Source organism: Prenolepis imparis, unplaced genomic scaffold (genome assembly GCF_030444845.1).
Source record: "Prenolepis imparis isolate NDT839.2.m4 unplaced genomic scaffold, iyPreImpa1.0 SCAF_13, whole genome shotgun sequence".
NCBI classification, from domain to species: domain Eukaryota; kingdom Metazoa; phylum Arthropoda; class Insecta; order Hymenoptera; family Formicidae; genus Prenolepis; species Prenolepis imparis.
The window spans coordinates 6,271,281-6,291,426 of record NW_028141171.1 but is presented as its reverse complement, the minus strand read 5'-3'; the positions used below and the strand labels follow the sequence as shown (position 1 = coordinate 6,291,426).

The window sequence follows — 20,146 nt, the reverse complement described above, 5'->3', positions numbered from 1 at the left end:
AAAGTATGAATTAAAATAATGAATTGTGTGTTCATATATGAATATCATATATGAAATCATATATGAATTGTGTGTCAATAATAGTTTAGTGACGAAAAATCGACAATACTCTTTTTTCGCTCCGAGATTGAGCAAAATTATGTTTATAAATTTAATATTATAAAAAAAGAGTAACATTTTGGATGATTTAGTAAAAGATTTGATACATTAAAAGATGTGTATACATTTATTTCCTACACTCGTAGAAAATGCTCGAAACTACATCGACGATATATTATATATTCGCGTGTATTAAGTATACATGTACGAAAGAAATTTGTACAAGCTAAAAGACAATAATCTCCGCGATAAAAAACTCGATGACAGCTCGACATGTAATTTCAAATTTCGAGATGCGATGTGCGACACGAAAAACCATTGGAAAATTGCAAAAAAAGTAGTCGGCATATCTAGTTTCAGTTTTTTTGTTTACCTATTGAAGAACCGAGGGCGAGCCGGTGCTCGCTCGCCGAGCGTGCCATATAAGGAATAAGAGATAAGCTAAGCGCGAGAGAGACGGAAGAAAGGGAATAGAGAAAGAAAAAGTCGCTCGACGCTCGAGGCTCGAGTCCGCGTGGACTCGAATGAAAAAGAACGAGACACGACGAGGAACGAAAAAGGATGCTAGAAGAAAATTCGAAACGCCAATAAGACGCGAGGTTCCGCCAATAAAACGAGATGTTTTGCGAGTGAAATAAATTTCGATTTTTCTATTGGATTGAGAATCGAACGACTTTGGATTATTGGTCATCGCTCGATGACTCCGCGCGGATTATTTAGGTTGATTCCGCGTGTATTATTTATAGGATTTAAATCAGAATATTCCGTCGATAAATCGTGAGATGTACGTGCGGATCACAATGCATCTCACAAACCACGATTTTTCAATTAAACAACTGATAATGATTATTGGCAAGCAATAATTTCTCAGATTTCATAAGCTTCATACATTACGATTATCAATACTTTGGCGCATATTTTTCTATATAATCAATAAATAATGATATTAATAATTCGACTCACATTTCGCCGGCAGCATTTTTCCTGTAGGAGACTCTGCATCGGGAACTGTCCTCGTAGAAGCTCAGCTTCGAAACACTTTACACTCGCGTTACTTTATTTCGTTCGCGACGAGCGGCGACGCCCGGGTTTTAACTATAACAATCTTCGACGCGTTTCGGTAAAACGCGAGAAACGCGAGAGCTTATTCGCGCACGACCGATGCTCCATTTTCGCGTCGCCACTCTTTTCAAAGCCAATTTATCACAGGGCCTTCTCGACCGACGATGACGACTTCCCCGCGACGCACTCAGGAGTCGCCGATATTCCCGAATTTGCGCTAATTTTATATATACAATACTTCCGAACGCGATCTAGAACGCTGCCTTCTACTGCACTTTTGAATTGTTCGTTATCAACGGTCGCGCCCTCTTCGCCGAGCCACGAAAGTACGAGTATTAATTAGTGTCTTTACGCCGTTAATTATCGTACAAATCCGATCGCGTCGTGTGTCCCGATATCACGATCTCGATTGCACACGCGAAATTGATCTCGTCGACCGAGAATATCGCGTAACGGTTCGTTTATTACTGCTGGTCAGTGCCAGTTACGGAACGTGCAACACGTCGCGACAAAATGGCCGAGTTGGAATGGAAGGGGGGCGGCCGAGTACGTGCGAGCACGGCGACCCCCACCACTTGAACTTGGCGATCTTGTCGCGACGTGTTGCGCGTTCCGTAACTGCCACAGACTGGCACAAATAAATGTACACGAGATTTATATACGATAATTAACGGCGTAAACACACTAATTAACACGCGTAGTTTCGTGGACCGATGATGACCGTGCGACCGTTGATCACGAACAATGCGGAAATGCATTAGAGGGCGGCAGCATTCTAGATTGTGTTCGGAAATATATTCACCAAAATGCAGCATTTAACCGACCAATCAGAGACCGAGGATCTCTTTGTTTTGATTGATCAATCGATCTCTTCACTCTAGGTGAATATATTTCCGAACACAATCTAAAAAGCTGACTCCTAGTGCACTTTTGAACTGTTCGCGATCAACGGTCGCGCATTTCATCGCCGGGCCACGAAAGTACGAGTATTAATTAGGGTCTTTACGCCGTTAATTATCGTATAAATTCGATCGCGTCGCGTGTACCGACATCGCGACCACAATTGCACACGCGAAACTGATCTCGTCGGCCGGGTGCCTCGCGTAACGATTCGTTTATTACTGACGCCGGTCAGCGCCAGTTCCGGGACGCGCAACACGTCGCGATAGGATGGCTAGGTTGGAATGGAGGGGGTCGCCCGGGCGCGCCGAGCCGAGCTCACGTACGCCGCGACTCCCCCCCCCCCCTTCGCCTTCAAACGACTTCAACCTTGGCGTATTGCGCGTCCCGAAATTGCTACAAATAAACGAACACGTTACGTGAGATTTCCGGTCAACGAAATCAATTTCGCGCGTGCGATCGCGATCACGATGTCGATACACGCTACGCGATCGGATTTATAGGATAATTAACGTAAAGACACTAATTAATACCTGTACTTTCGTGGACCGGCGATGAGCGTGCGACCGTTAATCACAAACAATGCGGAAATGCATTAGAGGGCAGCGTTCTAGATTGTGTTCGGAAATATATTCACCTAGAGTGAAGAGCTCGCTTGACCAATCAGGACAAAGAGATCCTCGGTCTCTGATTGGTCGGTCGAATGCTGCATTTTGGTGAATAAATTTCCGAACACAATCTAGAATGCTGCCGCCCTCTAATGCATTTCCGCATTGTTCATGATCAACGGTCGCGCGCTAATTGCCGGGCCACGTAAGTACAAGTATTAATTAGTGTCCTTACGCCGTTAATTATGGTATTGGATCGCGTCGCGCGTATCGACATCGTAATCGCGACCGCATTGATTCGCGCGAAATTGATCTCGTCGGCCGGAAATCTAATTTTAATTCGCTAATTCGGGAATATCGGCGACTTCTGAGTGCGTCGCGGCAAAGTCGCCATCTTCTCGTTCGACAAGGCCCTGCGATGAGTTGGCGTTGAAAAAAACGGCGATGCGAAAATGGAGCATCGGTCGTGCGCGAATAAGCTCTCGCGTTTCTCGCGTTTTATCGAAACGCGTCGAAGATTGTGATAGTTAAAATCCGGGCGTCGCCGCTCGTCGCGAACGAAATAAAGTAACGCGAGTGTAGTGTTTCGAAGCTGAGCTTCTACGAGGACAGTTGCCGACGCAGAGGTTTCCTACAGGGAATGGTGCCGGCGAAATGTGAGTCGAATTATTTATATCATTATTTATTGTTATAGGAAAATATACGCCTAAGTATTGATAATCGTTATATATGAAGCTTATTATGAAATCTGTTTATACTTAATTCACTCTTGCGATCGCAATAACTGAATATTTCACCAGCGAATTTTGGAATCGTTATGCAATCGTTATGCAATCGTTATGCAATCGAGAAAATATGTAATGAGTCTTTTATTTTCGTATATATATATATACTTATTATCCCTAGACAATATATTCTCACACAAATTCAATTTCAACATTAAAATAAAAAATAATTTAACACTCCTGGATACGATGTGCAACAGCAAAGTTGTAGTACACAATATTTGATTTGTATAATAACAAATATACACACATTAAAAAAGTTTTCTAAATAATGAATACTACAAAAAATAATTTTTGCGTTCAACTACATTTTTTATTTATTCTTAAAAAAGAGATATTTTATAAAAAATTTACGAAAAAAGATATATTTCTTTCAAATATAAATTCTTTTTTATTGTAATATATATGTATTATATATGATACATATAACAGGACAGGTAATTCCTGTGTGCGTTTAATTAATTATATAAACTGATTATATACAAGGTATCAATATAAGGGTATCGATAATAATCGCCGCAAACTCGTTTTTAATACATCGAATTTTTTTATATAATTATATAAAATATAGTCGCCAAGTGGAGTTGTATGAATATTAATCATTATTTAAACAAGAGAATAGAGATGATAAGGGCTTTCTTAGTGTAGGAAATAAATGTATACACATCTTTTAATCAAATCTTTTACTAAATCATCTCCAAAATGTTGCTCTTTTTTATGATATCAAATTTATAAAAATAATTGCTCAATCTTGGAGTAGCGAAAAAAGAGTAATGTCGATTTTTCGTCACTAAACTATTGAAACTATTGAACACACAATTCATTATTTTAATTCATACTTTTACGATTTTATATTACGAATATTTTATAAATTATAATGTTTATTCGATCAATTTCTATGTCAATATGGAGCTGTTATTGATAGCTTGATCGCACGCAGTTAGTTAACAAAAAGTTGATTTTAGAAACAAGATAAATAAAAAATAAAAGTGAAATATGATATTCTTAAATGAAAAATTTAACTTGCATACAAAACTGAACTATTTAGCATTATATTATTGCATTATAGAAATAGTTCGCATTATATTATACTTGCGCATTAATTTTTTTAATTATGCGGACAGAAAAAGTATTTAAACAATTAAGCAATTATAGAAATAACTCGCAATATGTGCAATCTCGAAATTCATCTATTAAGAAACATAAACATTTTGTCGCTTTGTGACAAAACTTCAGCAGATGTTCTTCTTCATATACGAGTATATATCCGAAATTTATATGTATATTCTGAAATGAAAAACAAATAGAAGCGAAGGAATTTACTATAATGCAGCAGACTTACAGCGCCGTATACATTGATGTTTTGTGGGAACATTTACTTTTTTTTTTTACATAAAATTTTAAACATTATTACATAGCGATAATAAAACACTAATTCTTACTCTGCAGATATTGATATACTGTGAAACAAATAAATAAATTACTTAGCAGTTTTTTATATTGTTGCAAATTATACAAAAAACAAACAAAATATGAAAGCATTTGAGACCTCAGTATATTATTTTTAATATTCTTACGTTACTGCATTCCGTCTAGTAAGCATCCTAAAAATATCGCTTTTATCAAGCTCATCTTCAAAGTTTTGCATCATGATCTCGAACGAGATATTTTTCAACCGAGGATTTAAACATGGTTGGCGAATTTTTTGCGAGAGTTCTTTCCTCTTTCTACCCTCGTGCCCCTGTCAGGTAACGAACGAGCGCATCGCGAATATCACCTTTTTTAAAGCCTAAATATTTGCTAGTTTTGTTTGGAGTTGTTTTTACTGCCGACTATCGACGTTAAAGATAAAACTGTGTTTTTGAGCTACCTGAGATTTTGAAAGGATTTCTGGGTGACAGACAATTGATCCTTTTTTTTATACATCAGTCCATTAAATATGTTTCTGCTTTATTTGAGAAACAATTTTATATATATTTATGTTACTAAATAAATAAAAATAATAGCCCCTTCTAACTTTATTTTAAGAGTCTTTAAATCAAACAGTCTTTAAAATTCGATTACTGAATCAGAAAGTTATTAAAAAGTATGTCGTGTATTTCAAGAGAAATAAAGGCAACTATAAATAACGCCTCATATAGATAGAGTATTAAAAAAATTGCTATGTGCAATGCATCGTGAACTTACTAGCGTACGTATTAATGTAAGATCGAATTACAACTAATGCTGATAATCGATATAATATTATAAAAAGAAATCTGTTCCCTCACATTTTTCAAGAGAGTACGAAAACTTATACTTTTCATCAAATATTAATAAAATGCAATTTTTGATTTTTACATGCTTTTTGACACACTGACCTGACTTATGCTATTCGCTCGCAAATTATCGGGAACGCTATCCATTAGCTTCTAAAACTTACCTGAAACAAAAATAAAAGCGAGGATATTAGTACAATATATATATGATTATGTGTAAATAAAATTGAACTTTAATTTTATCAAATTAGTATATTGTAGACACAGTAAATGGATAATTTAAGCTGCCTTTTTAATTTCTAGATATTTGTCTTAGCATGACAAAGTTCGATAAACTCCGAGTTGGTCAAAGAATTTTAAGTTAAATGAATATTTGCACAATGATTTTTCGGGACATTTCACACAGAGCTAATTATGTGTAAATTGTCGTGAAATCCGGCAGGGTATAACTGCCTCAACAGGTATACGGGCATTAAACTATGTGACGCAACGTGGGCGTGGGAGGCTCTCTCGGCCACGTGCCGACACGTTAATCACTCGCGCGTTTGATGAAATCCACGGGCTCTCGATAGGAACGAACAACCTACGCTGTCGCGCGACAACGACACTCGCACTTTTGCGGTTCCGCGTTCCCCACAGAGAACACAATGACTCGGTTGTGTCCGCGCAAGAAAAGGCGGAGGTGGGCCGTAGGTGTCTCTCTCTCCTCCCCGAGGTATGTATCTGTCAGCGGTGGTGACGCAACAGATCGCGTGTCCGCGCACGCGGAAGAAAGAGAGAGAAATCTCTATTCTATATCCGATGATCGTCCCCGCGGAAATTGGCACTTGTCGTAGAGCAACCACCGGTCGTTTGCGGTCGACGACAAGACACGCAGCAAGACACGCGCGCGCTATTGTCCGATCCCGGATCTGTCCCCGCGTCATTGTCCGGGCTCGACCGCGTAAGCCGAGATCGAGACACACAATTGAAGAGAGACTTTAGACACTCGGTGACAGTTTCCGGACTGTCGACCGTCGAGGAGGTTCTATTGTCGTACGGTGAGTTATTGTTCGAGGTATCGGCAATACCGGGCCGGTGACATCGCGTTACACGTCAATGATCCGTAAAAGCGTAACAGGATTATCCCTAGTCAAATGGGGAAGACCCTCGCGGTGTGAAGGACGGGGAACGAAAAGTCGTGCTCTTTGTCGCACCTTCGCGGAGCATTGTACGAGGAGACCTGTTGACCTCGAGAGGACATTGTGATTTTTTTTTTTAGCAGATTGTGAAGATTAGCGCCGCATTAAGCCGCTCGGCGACATTTTTATCCGCTCGTGCATGCGGCGCCGAGCGCAGGTAGATATTAAATCGCGATCGTAGAGATAGAGAAGCTTTTACGAAGTTCATCGGCGAGCACGGATCTAACGAAGCGGATGGTAATTATCTTAGGTACGCGTGAGTTTCGATTTAAGCGCATTACGAGATCCACCAGGATTGAATCTCGATGATTTCATTTGTTTCGTACTTTTTGAAGGGATCAGAGGTGAAGGGATATAAACAGAAATGTTAATTTAAATCAATTTTTAAATAAACTTTGACAAATTCTAGGCACTTTTACGGTGTAAGATTATAATAAATATATGAAATTATTAAAATATTATCTGATGGAATATTTTTGTATCTGTCAAAATTTAAGCTATATTTTTTCTATCAAAGTGTCGCAGCATTAAAAAGATATATTGCCTCGATTATGTCTGTCTCTAAATAAATGCTTGCTATATTACATATCCTTCATATGAATAATACGCGCTTATAAGTCTCGTTTATTGAACTTTCGCATTTCGAAGAAAATGCGGTCGATGAGAATACGATTCCTTTCGATCGAAAGATGAGGGGGAGGAGGGCGGAAAGCGGGATCCGATTAACGTCAGTTCTTTTTCTGTCACTTCCCACGAGCTATTCCCATGCAATGCAAAACTTGAGCGGGACGAGTCAAGGCTGAAAGATACCAGGTGCATCGGTGTCGTTCCGCTTGCAACGCGACGGGTTTCATTCCAGGCGAGATGACGAAGCCGGTATATAGAGTCGGCAGAAGAAGGAAGAGAGCGGGAGTGATGGACGAGGACGAGAGAAGAAACGGACGAAAAGACGGAGTGTGATGAAATCGACGGACCCGGGCGACGACGGGATACGACGAGGTGGAAGCGAGAGAGGTCCCGGCAATTAGTTCAAACGAACCGGGAGTGGCGTGACACGTACTTTGTCGCGCACGTTTTCTGACATCAGCCACCGTGGGAGACGTCTCTGCGGGCTCCTTCGTCGTTCTCGTCATCGTCACGATCATCGTTGTCGTCGTCATTGTCGTCTGACAGCGCGGTCGACGGGTCTCCGGCAAAACCGACGACTGGTGATAATTGTTTCCCGGCGTGAGGATGCGCACGAAAACCCGAATCCGTGACCTAGTCGAGAGACGCAGACGTGCAGAAACACGAAGAATGATTTCGACCCGAAAAAAAAGCGATTAGATCCGCGAATCTTTCTCTATTTCGGTCTCCGAGTAAAAACTCTAGCTTCGATATTTGATATTTTAATGACAATGAATTTTGGCACGTGATACATTATTGATACGAATACCGAATACTGCGGTATTGTTAGATGTTTTTTTGTATATTCTCACACGATTATGTGGAATTATTAAATTCATACATTCTAAATATGGAAGAGAATAAACGATATACCTATAACAATTACAAATTATTATCATAACTAAATTTGTTAAATAATTGCTCATTAACTCATCGCCGAGTTATTATTTCTCATTATCGTACATCATTATCATTAATTACCAAAATTATACTCTTCCATGACTCTTTGTGCAGGCTTTTCGCTTTCTGCCTTCCTGATCGTAGTATGTGCGCTTTCGAGCGAGTAAAGTGAAAAGAGAGAGAGAGAGATGGGAGAGAGAAGGAGGAGGCAGTTGATAACTATCGAAATCAATGTACGGGCCGCAGCCTCCGTCGGCAGATCACGCCGGCCAGATAATATAGACGCGGCGGAGATTTTAGCGGAGAGGTCACGAGAAAGAAAGATGCGATCTATAAAACCGTAGAAAATCCTCCATGGCTTTTCGTCGTCGAGTATCGAAGGGTTCCCTTCGCCAGACAGCCCGAGATTCGATCGCGACCGTGAAGAAGGCGTCGCTCCTTTCCTTCTTCTCTCGTGAGGACGCGATAATCAGATAATGCCGGGATTAAAAGTGTTGCCGCGGCGGCATTAAATATAGATTTCGGTAATGACAGGTCCTGCTCCAGGAGCTCCTTCCCGCCAGGCGGCCTCTTCTGGCTATGGCCTACGATCCGACGTGTTCGACATAACATATTTATATTTTTTTTATAATTTATAAATATGGGAATTAATGTCCGATCGCTCCTTTCAGTTCACAATTTTGTATTAAAAGTCTTATTTAAATTAGTCGTGCGAGAGAGAGATAATTACCTATGCTAAACAAGCATGTCACATAAAATTATCGGAATAAATCTTGTTAGGCTCGAATTAAGTATACTACTGTTAATCACGCGTAAACATATTTAGGAATCAACGGAACGGAACGTCGATAGAGAGTGCAGATTACTACTAGTCCTCGTTCGCCAAGTTTCTATCCGTGACACGTTTCGCCGAGTTCCAGGTTTTTGCGCTCCGCGATAAGTATTTTCTACGGGGCGAGATGGACGAAGGCGAAGGCGAAGGCGAAGACGAAGACGACGACGACGATGGGAGAAACGCGCGGAATGCTGCCGCGGGGCGTCTTAATGCGTTCTAAATTGCGGCGAATGCGCTTTAATTGATTGACAAAAAGCGCCAGGCGGAAAAAGGCCGGTTGTGCTGCCCGGTTTGCCTGATGGAATAACGCGCCGTGGTAACGCAGGTAGGCCGCCGTGTCATTCGTTCGTCTCTCGCGCTCGCGCTCGCAACTATACGCCCCGCAACACCTCGGAGGAGAGACCGGCGATCGTTTCCCTGACAAATTGACTTTTAATGCGTCTCCTTCTCTCTTCCGCGGCCTGGCCGCGGCGAGTTTATGCGCGCATTATGTCCCGCGTGTTATGTGCCAGTTTCAGGATTCGAGACGCAAACGGCGGAGGACTTTGTCGAAGGTTCCCACTTTCGTGCGGACAACTCGCGAGCGATGTTCCCATGGCGTGTTTTGCGCTAAACGCCACGACGCTATACGGAATTTATCTGACATGCAAATGTCAGATGGATATAAATCACAAAATGTATATATGCGAATTAAATTATATTTAGATTCATCAATTCTGAAGTCGCGATATTTTTGTCGCAATTCTAAATGTCACTATCTGAAGGAATTCGATTTTTTTAATATAAAAAAATTAAATATTTTTGATAAAAATTCGACGAGCATCTTTAGCGTTAAAAATGTGTCGAAAATATCCGCATCATTATATCATTAAATATATTTTAACAAACGCGTAAATATAATTGTTAATAAAAACGTATTGAAAAATTCGTTGAAATATAATATTCGGGAGACGAAAGGAATTTCATTGAAAATTCCATTGTTCTAACTACTTTTATACGACACGTGTTATTACGTTCGGGAATCTCTTCGGGGTATTTTGTCGTTAGTCGTTTAACGAAATTGAAATAAGCACCGTTGCGTCCAACAGTAATCGATTATTTCGGGACGAGATTCCAAATCGAATTTCCATCCTTAATTGGCTACGGGAGATGAGAGTCGCGCAGGTAACGATTCATAAAAAAGCACACTATGTCACAGTCCCACAGTAATTTAAATCTCATTATATTGGCCCGTGGTTTGCGGTTTTAATACAGCGGCTCTCATTCCGTTCGGGCATCTTCGTGCACGTCAGTATATTTTTTTCGTAAAGAAAGATTACTACGAACACTTATTAATCAAATTAATGTCATCAATAAATAGTTAATGTATGATTATTAAGTTTTATTCTACATGTCAAATAAATGATTTATAACACACAATATCGAAGCAAATGTGATGCAATTTTTGGATAATCAATAAAGGGATTACATTACATTATGATGCAATAAACCATAATGTTTATAATGCAATAAAGGATATTGCGCTATGTATAATGTATAATAATTATATTTAATTGCACAATTTATGTTAAGTTTCTAATAACGCGGATTCACGCAATTAATGTTTTTAATCATCGTTAATATTTTTAGGATAAAATCTAATTAAAAAACAATTTTATCGATATAATCTTGTGCTTTTGAGAAGCCCTGGTTTAATAATGTCCCCCGTCCAGTAATATCACCACTCTCAAGACGGGAATTCAGCATGCACAAAATATGAAACGACAATATGAATCACAGTCCCTTTCCCGCGGTGCGCGGATCATACCGAAAATAATGCCTCTCCCCTTCCCGACGTGCCAAAAAAAGAAATTATAAGTCGCAATCAAGCGCAAATTTCGTGCCAGGGCAGCGGATAATGCAACTCCCGAAAATATCGTGCGCGCATCACTGATTGGGGTGGGCGCGAATTTTATAAACTCGTAAAACGCGACGCGAGGGTGGTTATGTAAAACATTCCGCGCATTGTTCGTGTTCGATAATGATATTAAAACGTGTAATGCAACCAGCGAGCGTTACACCAATGGAATTAAAAACGTACGCTATATGTATCGCATCCTCGTAAAAATCTTGCGAGCGAAGGGGCGAAACAATTTTCGCGTTATGTATTTTGTATTATAATTTTCGATATGTGTTTCATGTCACTGGGCGCGATCCCTTCTCATTTTTTCTCGTGTAATATTAATTAACATCATGCGCGATGTGTATATTATATATAAGTATATATAGCATTTTTAATTTATATATTTACATATACATATATATATATACATCTAGGTATTTATATATTTATATATATCTTACTGTACATTTAATGTACAATAAAAAGAAAAAAATATACATAGGGTGGCATTAGCCTAGCGAATTTCGATAATACTTACGGAAAATATTTCTTGAATATACAGCAATATACCTACATGTATATATTTATTCAGGGTGGTCCTGAAATATCAAAATCGAGGATTAAATTGAAAGAATCCCTGATTTTGATCAAGTATTTCAGGACCACCCTGTAGTATAGGTATATATCTTGCTGTATATTCAAAAAAATATTTTCCGTAAGTATTACCGAAATTCCCTAGGCTAATGCGCGTATAATAAGATATTCCTCAAAGCTATGCTAATATTTATGGTTTTCGAGTTTAGTCGAAAAGATTACAATGCGATGTCGCTGTGGGATGACAAGAGAAGGGTTGGGACAGAAAACGAGAGAGGGTAGTTGAAATGTCACGGCAAGAAGCGACGAGTCGCGCGAGCAACAAGTGGTAGTAGATGCGAAAGAGAGATCGACGGATGTCAAGTCGTGGGGAAATAAAAAAGTCGCCCTTATCCTCGCGGGGCGGGCTAATAAAGGTCCGTGACAACAAGCGACAAGAGGGTTCGCCTCGGGAACTCGGGAGGGAAGAACGGCAGGAAGTAGAACGAGAGAGGCTTAAAACGCCGCCGAGCCGGTACAATGGAATTTTATCGAGGCACCTCCGGCCTTTTTTTTCCCCCTTTCTCTGCCTCTCTCCTCTCGCTTTCGCGGTAATTCGACCTATCGCGCGCGTAAGCAGATAAGGCTTCAAGCGGAAGATAGAAATTTTACGGCTTTTTCGCCGAATTATCCGTGAAAATACGACAGCGAGCAAGTTTTATACGCGTCAGTTCTCACGCAACATTATTAATTCGATGGAATTATGGCCGCAATAAAAATCTGTCATCGATTATTATTTGACATATATATATTCAATTATGGTTCTTATTCTTTGTTATGAACATCATAATTCTTAATTCATACATTTCGCAATGAAAGCTAAGAATAAATATTTAGATTGACGCAGTTTCTCGATATTTTATAATCCATATGTTAATCCATTATTTTTATAAAACGATGTAAATTTCTTCTTTTCAATCGAGGAGTGAGATAAAAATATCGACGACTTTTCTCGCAAAGACTTTATCCCGTCGTGAAATCGAGAGCGCGATTGTAACGTCTGACGAAGAGTAAAGGGGGGAAAATACAGGGGGGAGGGGGCGCAATTCCTCGATGTATCCTCAAACGATTTTCGACCCACCCGGACGCATGTAAAACTTCTAGTTGCCGATCGGATCTCTCTTTCAGTGGCGGAAAGAGAGCCAATGTATCGCCGATGCGCGCGGATGCCGCTTGCGAGCATCGGACGCTCGAAAAAAGCAAGGAAGTTCCGTAGGAGGATCGTCCGTTTAATTAATTTCGCCGATCCGGGAGGCTTTGATCCTCCGCCACTCAGCGGGCGAATATCGCGAGTTCACCTCGACGGAAAACAAATATACGGAGTCCGGCGCAGCGCACAACTCTCGGGCTGCTTAACATTACGTAAAAACCAATTACGTGGGAATGCCTCTGTTGATTGGTATCAGAGATGACCCTCCGGGGGTGGCAAGCGGGAACGTAAACGCGGGATCGAAAATGCCCGCCGGACGGAGAAGGGAGAGACGGAGAAGAGAGGGGACAGGGGGACCAGCTCGCTGGTACCATCGAAATGTATCCGATGTCAAGAGCGGGTGCGACGACCATCGGCCAGAGATCGGGGAGACGCAACGGGTGTTCAAGGGGGGAGGGGGAGAGGATGTTGCACGGCACGTGTCACTTTGAAGCGCGTCCGTAGGGAGAGGAGTCGCGCGTATCACCGGACAGAAATTTTCCAGCAAATCTCGTTAAGTTTTCATTTGCCAAATGCAGATACGACTCGCCTGGCCAGGACTGTAAAGCCGTCGGTAATTACCGCGCCCTTTTTTCCACTGTCCCCCCCTTCCTCCTCCCCCCACGATATCGACCGCCCTTCCGAACGATATGTATACCTATATGCGAATGCGAAAGCTGCGCTTGACCTAGAGAGCCGGTGATTTTTAGCGATCTCGAAGACCGGAAAGTGCATACGATGGTCAACGCCTTTAATAAAGCTATAAGAGCTTGGCGAGAGATTGGAATGGCATTAATTCGCGAATGAAACGTTCGCAAAAATTGAAATAACTGAAGAACGTGAGATTTAACAAGATTAGTATAAATAGCAGAATTGAAGTGAACTGGGACTCTAGTAAAGTTCAATAAAGAAAGTTACATAGTGAAGCTACTATATACGCTTCACTTGGAGTGAACTGTCAGATTTTCCTCCGGACTCTAAGTATATACCTCCGTCTAAGTAAACAGGAAAGTGAAGCTAAAACCAGCCGCGCGCGAAGTACAGCCGGATCCGGATATTAAATCAATTCGAGTGTGTAAATACATCGTCGCGTGCACATACATATATATGAGATACATCTCGCAGTCGAAGGAGCGATAGAGACGCGTAAAGGAAGGGACGTGCGGAAGCGGGGGCGGAAGGGGGAGAAGGCCATTACTGTCCACAGATACAGAGAGTATGTACCCTAAACCGTAAACGGAGTTCGGACAAACCCCCGGATAACCGCCGGGAGGCGCGCCCGACGACTTCCCTGTGATCGACGTACCGTGTAATCGCCAAGTATGCAGATGATTAAATTTGCAACATCATCGCGGCAACCCTAAAGCCTCGGCAAAGGGCTGCACAGCTAACGGCTAGGCTTGATACGCAAGGAGTTTGACTCCGTGGTCTAAGACCAAGTGAAAGACCATGTCTTCCAGCATCTCGAGTCCAAGATTTCGAATACCTCGCCGACGCACGGAAGGGAGCTGAGTTACAAAGGATCGGGCGTTCTAAATTGTTTCCAAGTCGTGATAACGTCGCTTTTGCAATGACAGGAAGTTTCATTCATGCAATCGTTACCGTAATATATATTGTGTTTGTGTATACACATACATTATACGGTAGAGATAATTAAAAATTATATGTATATTTCATTTTTAATTATACATATATATATATATTTAATTAAATATATAATTAAGTATATATGTAATTAAAAACGTTTGAGAAAGAGATTAAAAAAAACTATATGTAATGTTTTAAATCTCTTTTCAAATTATTTTTTAAGTTATAAATAAGAACTGAAAAGACGAAGTTTACACTGACAATTTATAGTAGAATTATAACCAACGTGGCACAAAAAATCAGCAGTTAAGAAAACCATTTGCGCGTACTTCCAAATGGCTCGCTGCCAGAAAGAAACCATTGAAACTCGACATTACAGATAACAAATGTAATCTTCAGAGAAAACAGAAGCAAACGTGTATTGTACGCCGGCATATTTCCTCCTCTTTTACTGTTCCGCACGTCCAACTTCATCATCGTCAAAAACATTTTGCCGAGCATCCCGAACAAGCGTGGCCATTGTGCGCGAGAACCGTATGAAATTCCAGAGACACGTCGCGCATCGAGTAGGGAAAATATCATATTTTTGACTTCCCCCTCCGTTTCTCTCTCTCTCTCTCTCTCTCTCTTTTTCCTCTCTAAAAAAAAAAAAAAGATTCACGATCCGCCTGGTTTAGCAAACGTGCGTCGCTTCCTAGACTCCATTGTCGTCGCCGGGGCCCTGAGGATCGGACCAGGTAACGTCATATTCAATGGTCGACCAATCACAATATTTTTGACGAGTTATGTCAGGACATAATGGGACCGACGAAAGGGAGAGGAGACAGAGGGGGAGAATTTTTCCATCGTAAACTTCGCGTTCGCCAGCAGTCGAACACATGCATCTTCCATGGCGATCCGAGGATGCCACAATGGGCCGCAACCGAAAGCAGTCCTTGAGCTTCTAAAAGTACAAAGACACACACTCCCGGTTTGCGTCCTCTCTTGTCTCTCTTTCTCCCCTTCTCTCCTTTCTCTCGTTTCCTACCCGGCGATATCCTGCTCATCCTAGGACGCCGCGGTCTCCCTTGGGATATAGACGCCGTCGAGCGTGCGTAACGCGCTCAGCGACCCGTGAGTTATGAGGGAAACGCGCGCAATATTAATATTTTGTATCATCCTTGCGTGCCCTCACTCGTGCGCGCTCGCTGCCCCATCTTCCTGCTCCTGGGATCCTAAGGATCCAGGAGCGGGACGCGACCCCCGCCTCACCGCCCGTCTTTTGTCGTTTGAAGTTGTCTTTCGCCGCCGTTGCGGCGAAAGAGAAAGAAAGCGGAATTGCGAGGGCGGAAAAACGCGGACCGCCTTCTGTAATATGATTTTGACAGAAACGCGAGCACGTGGCTGCTTTTTCGGAATACAAGATAAGCGACACGCTGCTTCAAATTTTTAATATTTATTTATTGTCATTTATTATATTCTCGTTTTATATATATTGCATATAATTATAATTTATAATATATATAACGAGAATATAATAAATAATATATATATCTTTACTGCTTTCACAGTTCTGCAATCTTTTCTATATAGTCTCGACGCGTCTTTTTTCCCGTTTTGTATCGATCGCTGTTCGAACACCTGAGATCTTTCGGCACGAGTCTTGCGCAAGAAGGTAACCAAGACGAAGATCATTATTCGCTCTGCGGCCGCGTTATATTCCACGAATATCGAAAATAACTGCGGGTCTCAGGTGGCGTTGTCCAATGTTGAAACATCATCTAAACTAATTGTTGACAGCCGGACAATGGCGAGCCAGTAATAATAACTTACAGCTCGCTGGGAAGCGTATTGTGTTCGGGAGATCGACATCTTTACCTGGAATTCTTCGAAAGAGAACCAGGGTGGGCAAGGGACCACTTCATTGTCTCCTCGATCATTCCAGCGAGAAAAGCATCAAGTCGCAATTTTCGCATAACGATATGTCTCTTACGTTTACAAATTTTATTGGGGATGATATAACTTGTGACATGAAAATAAACCAAGCTAAAATCAATCTGATATGTCTTAGAAGAAAATTAATATCAATTTTTTTTATAAATCGATATTCTACTATATAACTGTCAAATATATTTTAATTTCTTAAAAAAGTCATTTTTCTCGATTCTTTAATATTCTTGAAATATTCAATTAATTTATATATAAACATCAATTTTTATAAAAAAATATATATCTTTTTTTAAAAAAGTAATTTCTAAAGAATGATGAGATTCTCTTCAATATTCATAACAATCGCATCTCCTTACAAGTTACACACGCAGACATATGATTGACGGCAATATCTAGTCAAAGACGCGTTTCTGCCAGTGTAATGGACGAGCTTAGCTTGGTTCACTCTCTTTCCGCGGACGGTTCAAATTTCCTGCAAGAGATATCCCGTCACACACACAACCGGGCTTCTCTCTCTCCCTTCGAGTCCGGCGACGATGACAGGAGGGTTTCCTTATAAAAACAATGTGCGAGGATGACTTTCAGTATGTCGGATCGGTGCGGTAGAGAAAATCGCGCCTGTCTGTTGAAAAATGAGATCGAGGATGGCAGCCTCCTCTCGGGGAAGATATAGGTGCGAGGAGGCCGAAGAGGCGAAAAGGGAGAAGACGAGAGTTGTGGAAGGTGTGACCGCGCTCCGCCTTCCAATGTGGTCGCGCTGCGAAGAAAATTACGGACTAAACAGTACTTTCACCGGTCTCGGTTATTTGTATTATTTCTGACATCCCCGGGTGCCATTGTTTCCGTTCAGGATACGCCGGACCGGGCCTTAATAACGAAGGCCACGCGGTCAAATTGGCAAAACGAGCCGATAATTGGGATCGTTGTTATTTTCCCGACTCTCCGACGATGATCCTCGTCCGCGAAAACGCGCCGCGTCATCTCTCAATTTGTATCGATTTTACCGTCTTTTTTTTTCTTTTCATCTCTCGCTTCTCCGAGAGACGATGCCTGCGCCACATCGTCAACATCGAAGATCGTCTAAATTCAATTTCATTTCTTCGAATAATAATAGAGTCCCGAACATGTGTACACATGGCCCTCTCTTTCCGATTGCATCGACGAGAACGACTCTTCGTCATCCGCGAGTGCCGTGAACGAAAGGGAGAGGAGAGACGTCCTTTATGCTCGCAAAGATACTGTGCAGATCCCGGTGTATTTTTACAATTATTAGGTGCGCGCGGGACCCAAGGATATACGCGGCCACGCGATATCCTGTTTGTTCACGCACAACCGCGGAACGCGTCCTGCGCTGCATAAAAAGGGAGAGAGAGAGAGAGAGAGATCTCGAAGAGGACATCCCCCGGATGGAGAAGTGACCGCAAAGCGAGTTTCCATTGTGACGATCGGAAAGGCGCGACATGGATATTATATCGATAGCGATTCCGTAACGGGGTTTGCCGCCCGCTGCGGCAAACGGATGTTAAATGGTTGTTTAAGAATATTGTTGCGCCGGATGTTTAATTTTCGGTCGCAGCTTCCGTCCAAGGAGACGGACACCTGCGAGTCCCAGTGTGTGCAGATCCTCCCCGTCATTGCTTAAGTAAAGAAAAATTAACGAAATCCTCTCTCACTCGCGACCTCGTATTTCTACCGCAAAATCGACCAGCTGTTCGCAGAGAGAGATTCACTGCATCTTTTTTGGACAAAATCGTGGACAATTGGTTTGTCACGACGTAAAATTTTATATTTCCCTTTTATAGAGTTATAGAAATAAATTATCCAAAAAAAGTAATAAGAGTTTTATTTTTATATTTTGGATTATTTTAATATTATATTTTTTTAAATCTATATGTGTAAATTAAATCTAGCCTCTCTCTTTTTTAATTCCCGATTATTAAAGTGTCTTTTAATTTATTTATATGTATATAAAAATATAATTCATTAGGATATATAATATCATTGCAGGAATATAAGAGCTTAAGTTTGTAACTATTTTATATAGTGCTTAAAAATTAAAATTATCGCCTACCTTTTTCTGCATTCTTTTTTTAAGTAAATCACTCTCGACTGACGGGTTCCGAAAGCACGGCATGTTTCTCCCAAAAACATTTTGTACTTGGTGCGTATATAGATTGCGTTCTCGATTATACATCGGTCTATGTCGAAAGTGGTACGAAATAATTTTGCGGCGAGGACGTGATCGGACGACGCGACGTGGCGAACAGAGAGGAGAGACCACAGGTATGACGCGGGGCGTGATCGTCGAATAGCAAGAATGCGGCTCTCTTCTCGCTCCTCGTCTCTCCGCCTCGGCGCGTAGTGGACTTTCGAGACGAAATTACCCTCCTCCGGGTGACACCGCGTCGCGGTAATGGCTGGTTCACATTGCATTCCTGCACGCAAGCCCGCCAGGCGACACTTTGGGTAACGATCGGTTTTGCTGGTGCATCGCCGAGCGATTCTCTTTCTCTCTCTCTCTTCGCCTCTCTCTCGCCGCAGAGGACGACGATGATGACGACAAATTCGCTCCTCAGCACGTAGAAGAAACGCGTTCAGGGTCGCGCCGCGGATCTTTTAATAAATCGCGAACGTTTTACCCCCGGGGTCACGTTCGATTCCCTGGCACTCGAAAAATATTATGGTCTCGTGCCAGCTGCGCGACAGAGCGTCGTTTAGAGTCACGACGGCGTTCGCGATTTCCTCTCCTTTTCTCTCTTTTCGCCGACTCCGAACGTCGCTGCTGCCCACGGGGGTGCTTTTTCGCTAGCAACGCATTCTCGATTTATCCCGGCCACAACGACGTCATTGTCCGATTCACTTAGCGTTCTTTTGAAACGAATTGTGTGTGATCGGCGCCGTTGATTCTGAGTCTCTGCGAATTTCTCGCACTTTGATTCCGCAATGTTCTTTAATTATATATATTTGAGCTAAGAATTAATTCTTAAAATTTTTATAGAGATAATAAATGACATTCTCGTATGTGAAGAGAAGAAATTATTTTTAGAGTGTCAATTCAATTTTTAAAAAATGTCAGATATTTATTTTCTGAGATCAGTGAACTTTAAACACAAAAAAAAAAGCAAGATGTGATATATCGTACATGTTACATGTATTCCTTTCTCATTTAAAACATACATATTTTTGTCGAAACATGTGTGCGTTATCTTATTTGTTTGCTTATCTGTCTAAATGTTGCCAAAGCGACATTGTGAGCTATCAAGTGCATCGACCGCGTTTAAAAGTGTTTTCCGATTGACTCTGTGTTACTGAAGTAAAAAAAAAAAAAAATCGAGAAAAAAAAGACAGCGAACTGTATTTCTAGGGCATCAGTTCACTCGGAATACTTTGCAAATGACAAAAAATGACGAATTTGCATAGCGAGAGAGAGATGGAGAGAGCGAGCAGTACTTGTCACTAGTTGTCAGTTTGTCGATCGTAGAACTGTATGCGAAAATAGAGTTTAGATGGAATACGACGACGACGTCGACAGGTCCGACGCGACAGATGTTTCGCGTCTCAGCGACACTCTTGTATTTCTGTCCCACTCACAGTATAAACAAGCGAGAGTGACGATCGCGAGTCCGAGAATA

General features: G+C 41.4%; 2 protein-coding genes across 6 annotated transcripts in view; one reads left to right on the top strand and one right to left on the bottom strand.

The window, feature by feature from the left end:
• The window catches only part of LOC145944901 (uncharacterized), a 264,706-nt gene that overhangs the window by 62,110 nt on the left and 182,450 nt on the right, over positions 1 to 20,146 (top strand). The gene's annotated exons all lie outside the window — the stretch shown is intronic.
• LOC145944898 (uncharacterized) overlaps positions 1 to 20,146 on the bottom strand; it is a 242,506-nt gene that overhangs the window by 82,571 nt on the left and 139,789 nt on the right. Inside the window, exon 1 of one of the 4 annotated variants that reach the window (XM_083053573.1) lies at positions 1,063 to 1,092. The exons of the other annotated variants lie outside the window; for them this stretch is intronic. Within the exon in view, the coding sequence (XP_082909699.1) occupies positions 1,063 to 1,078 (16 nt within the window). The 5' untranslated portion in view covers positions 1,079 to 1,092. Of the gene's footprint in view, positions 1 to 1,062; positions 1,093 to 20,146 lie in introns of those variants that run through there. 4 annotated transcript variants of the gene reach the window in all.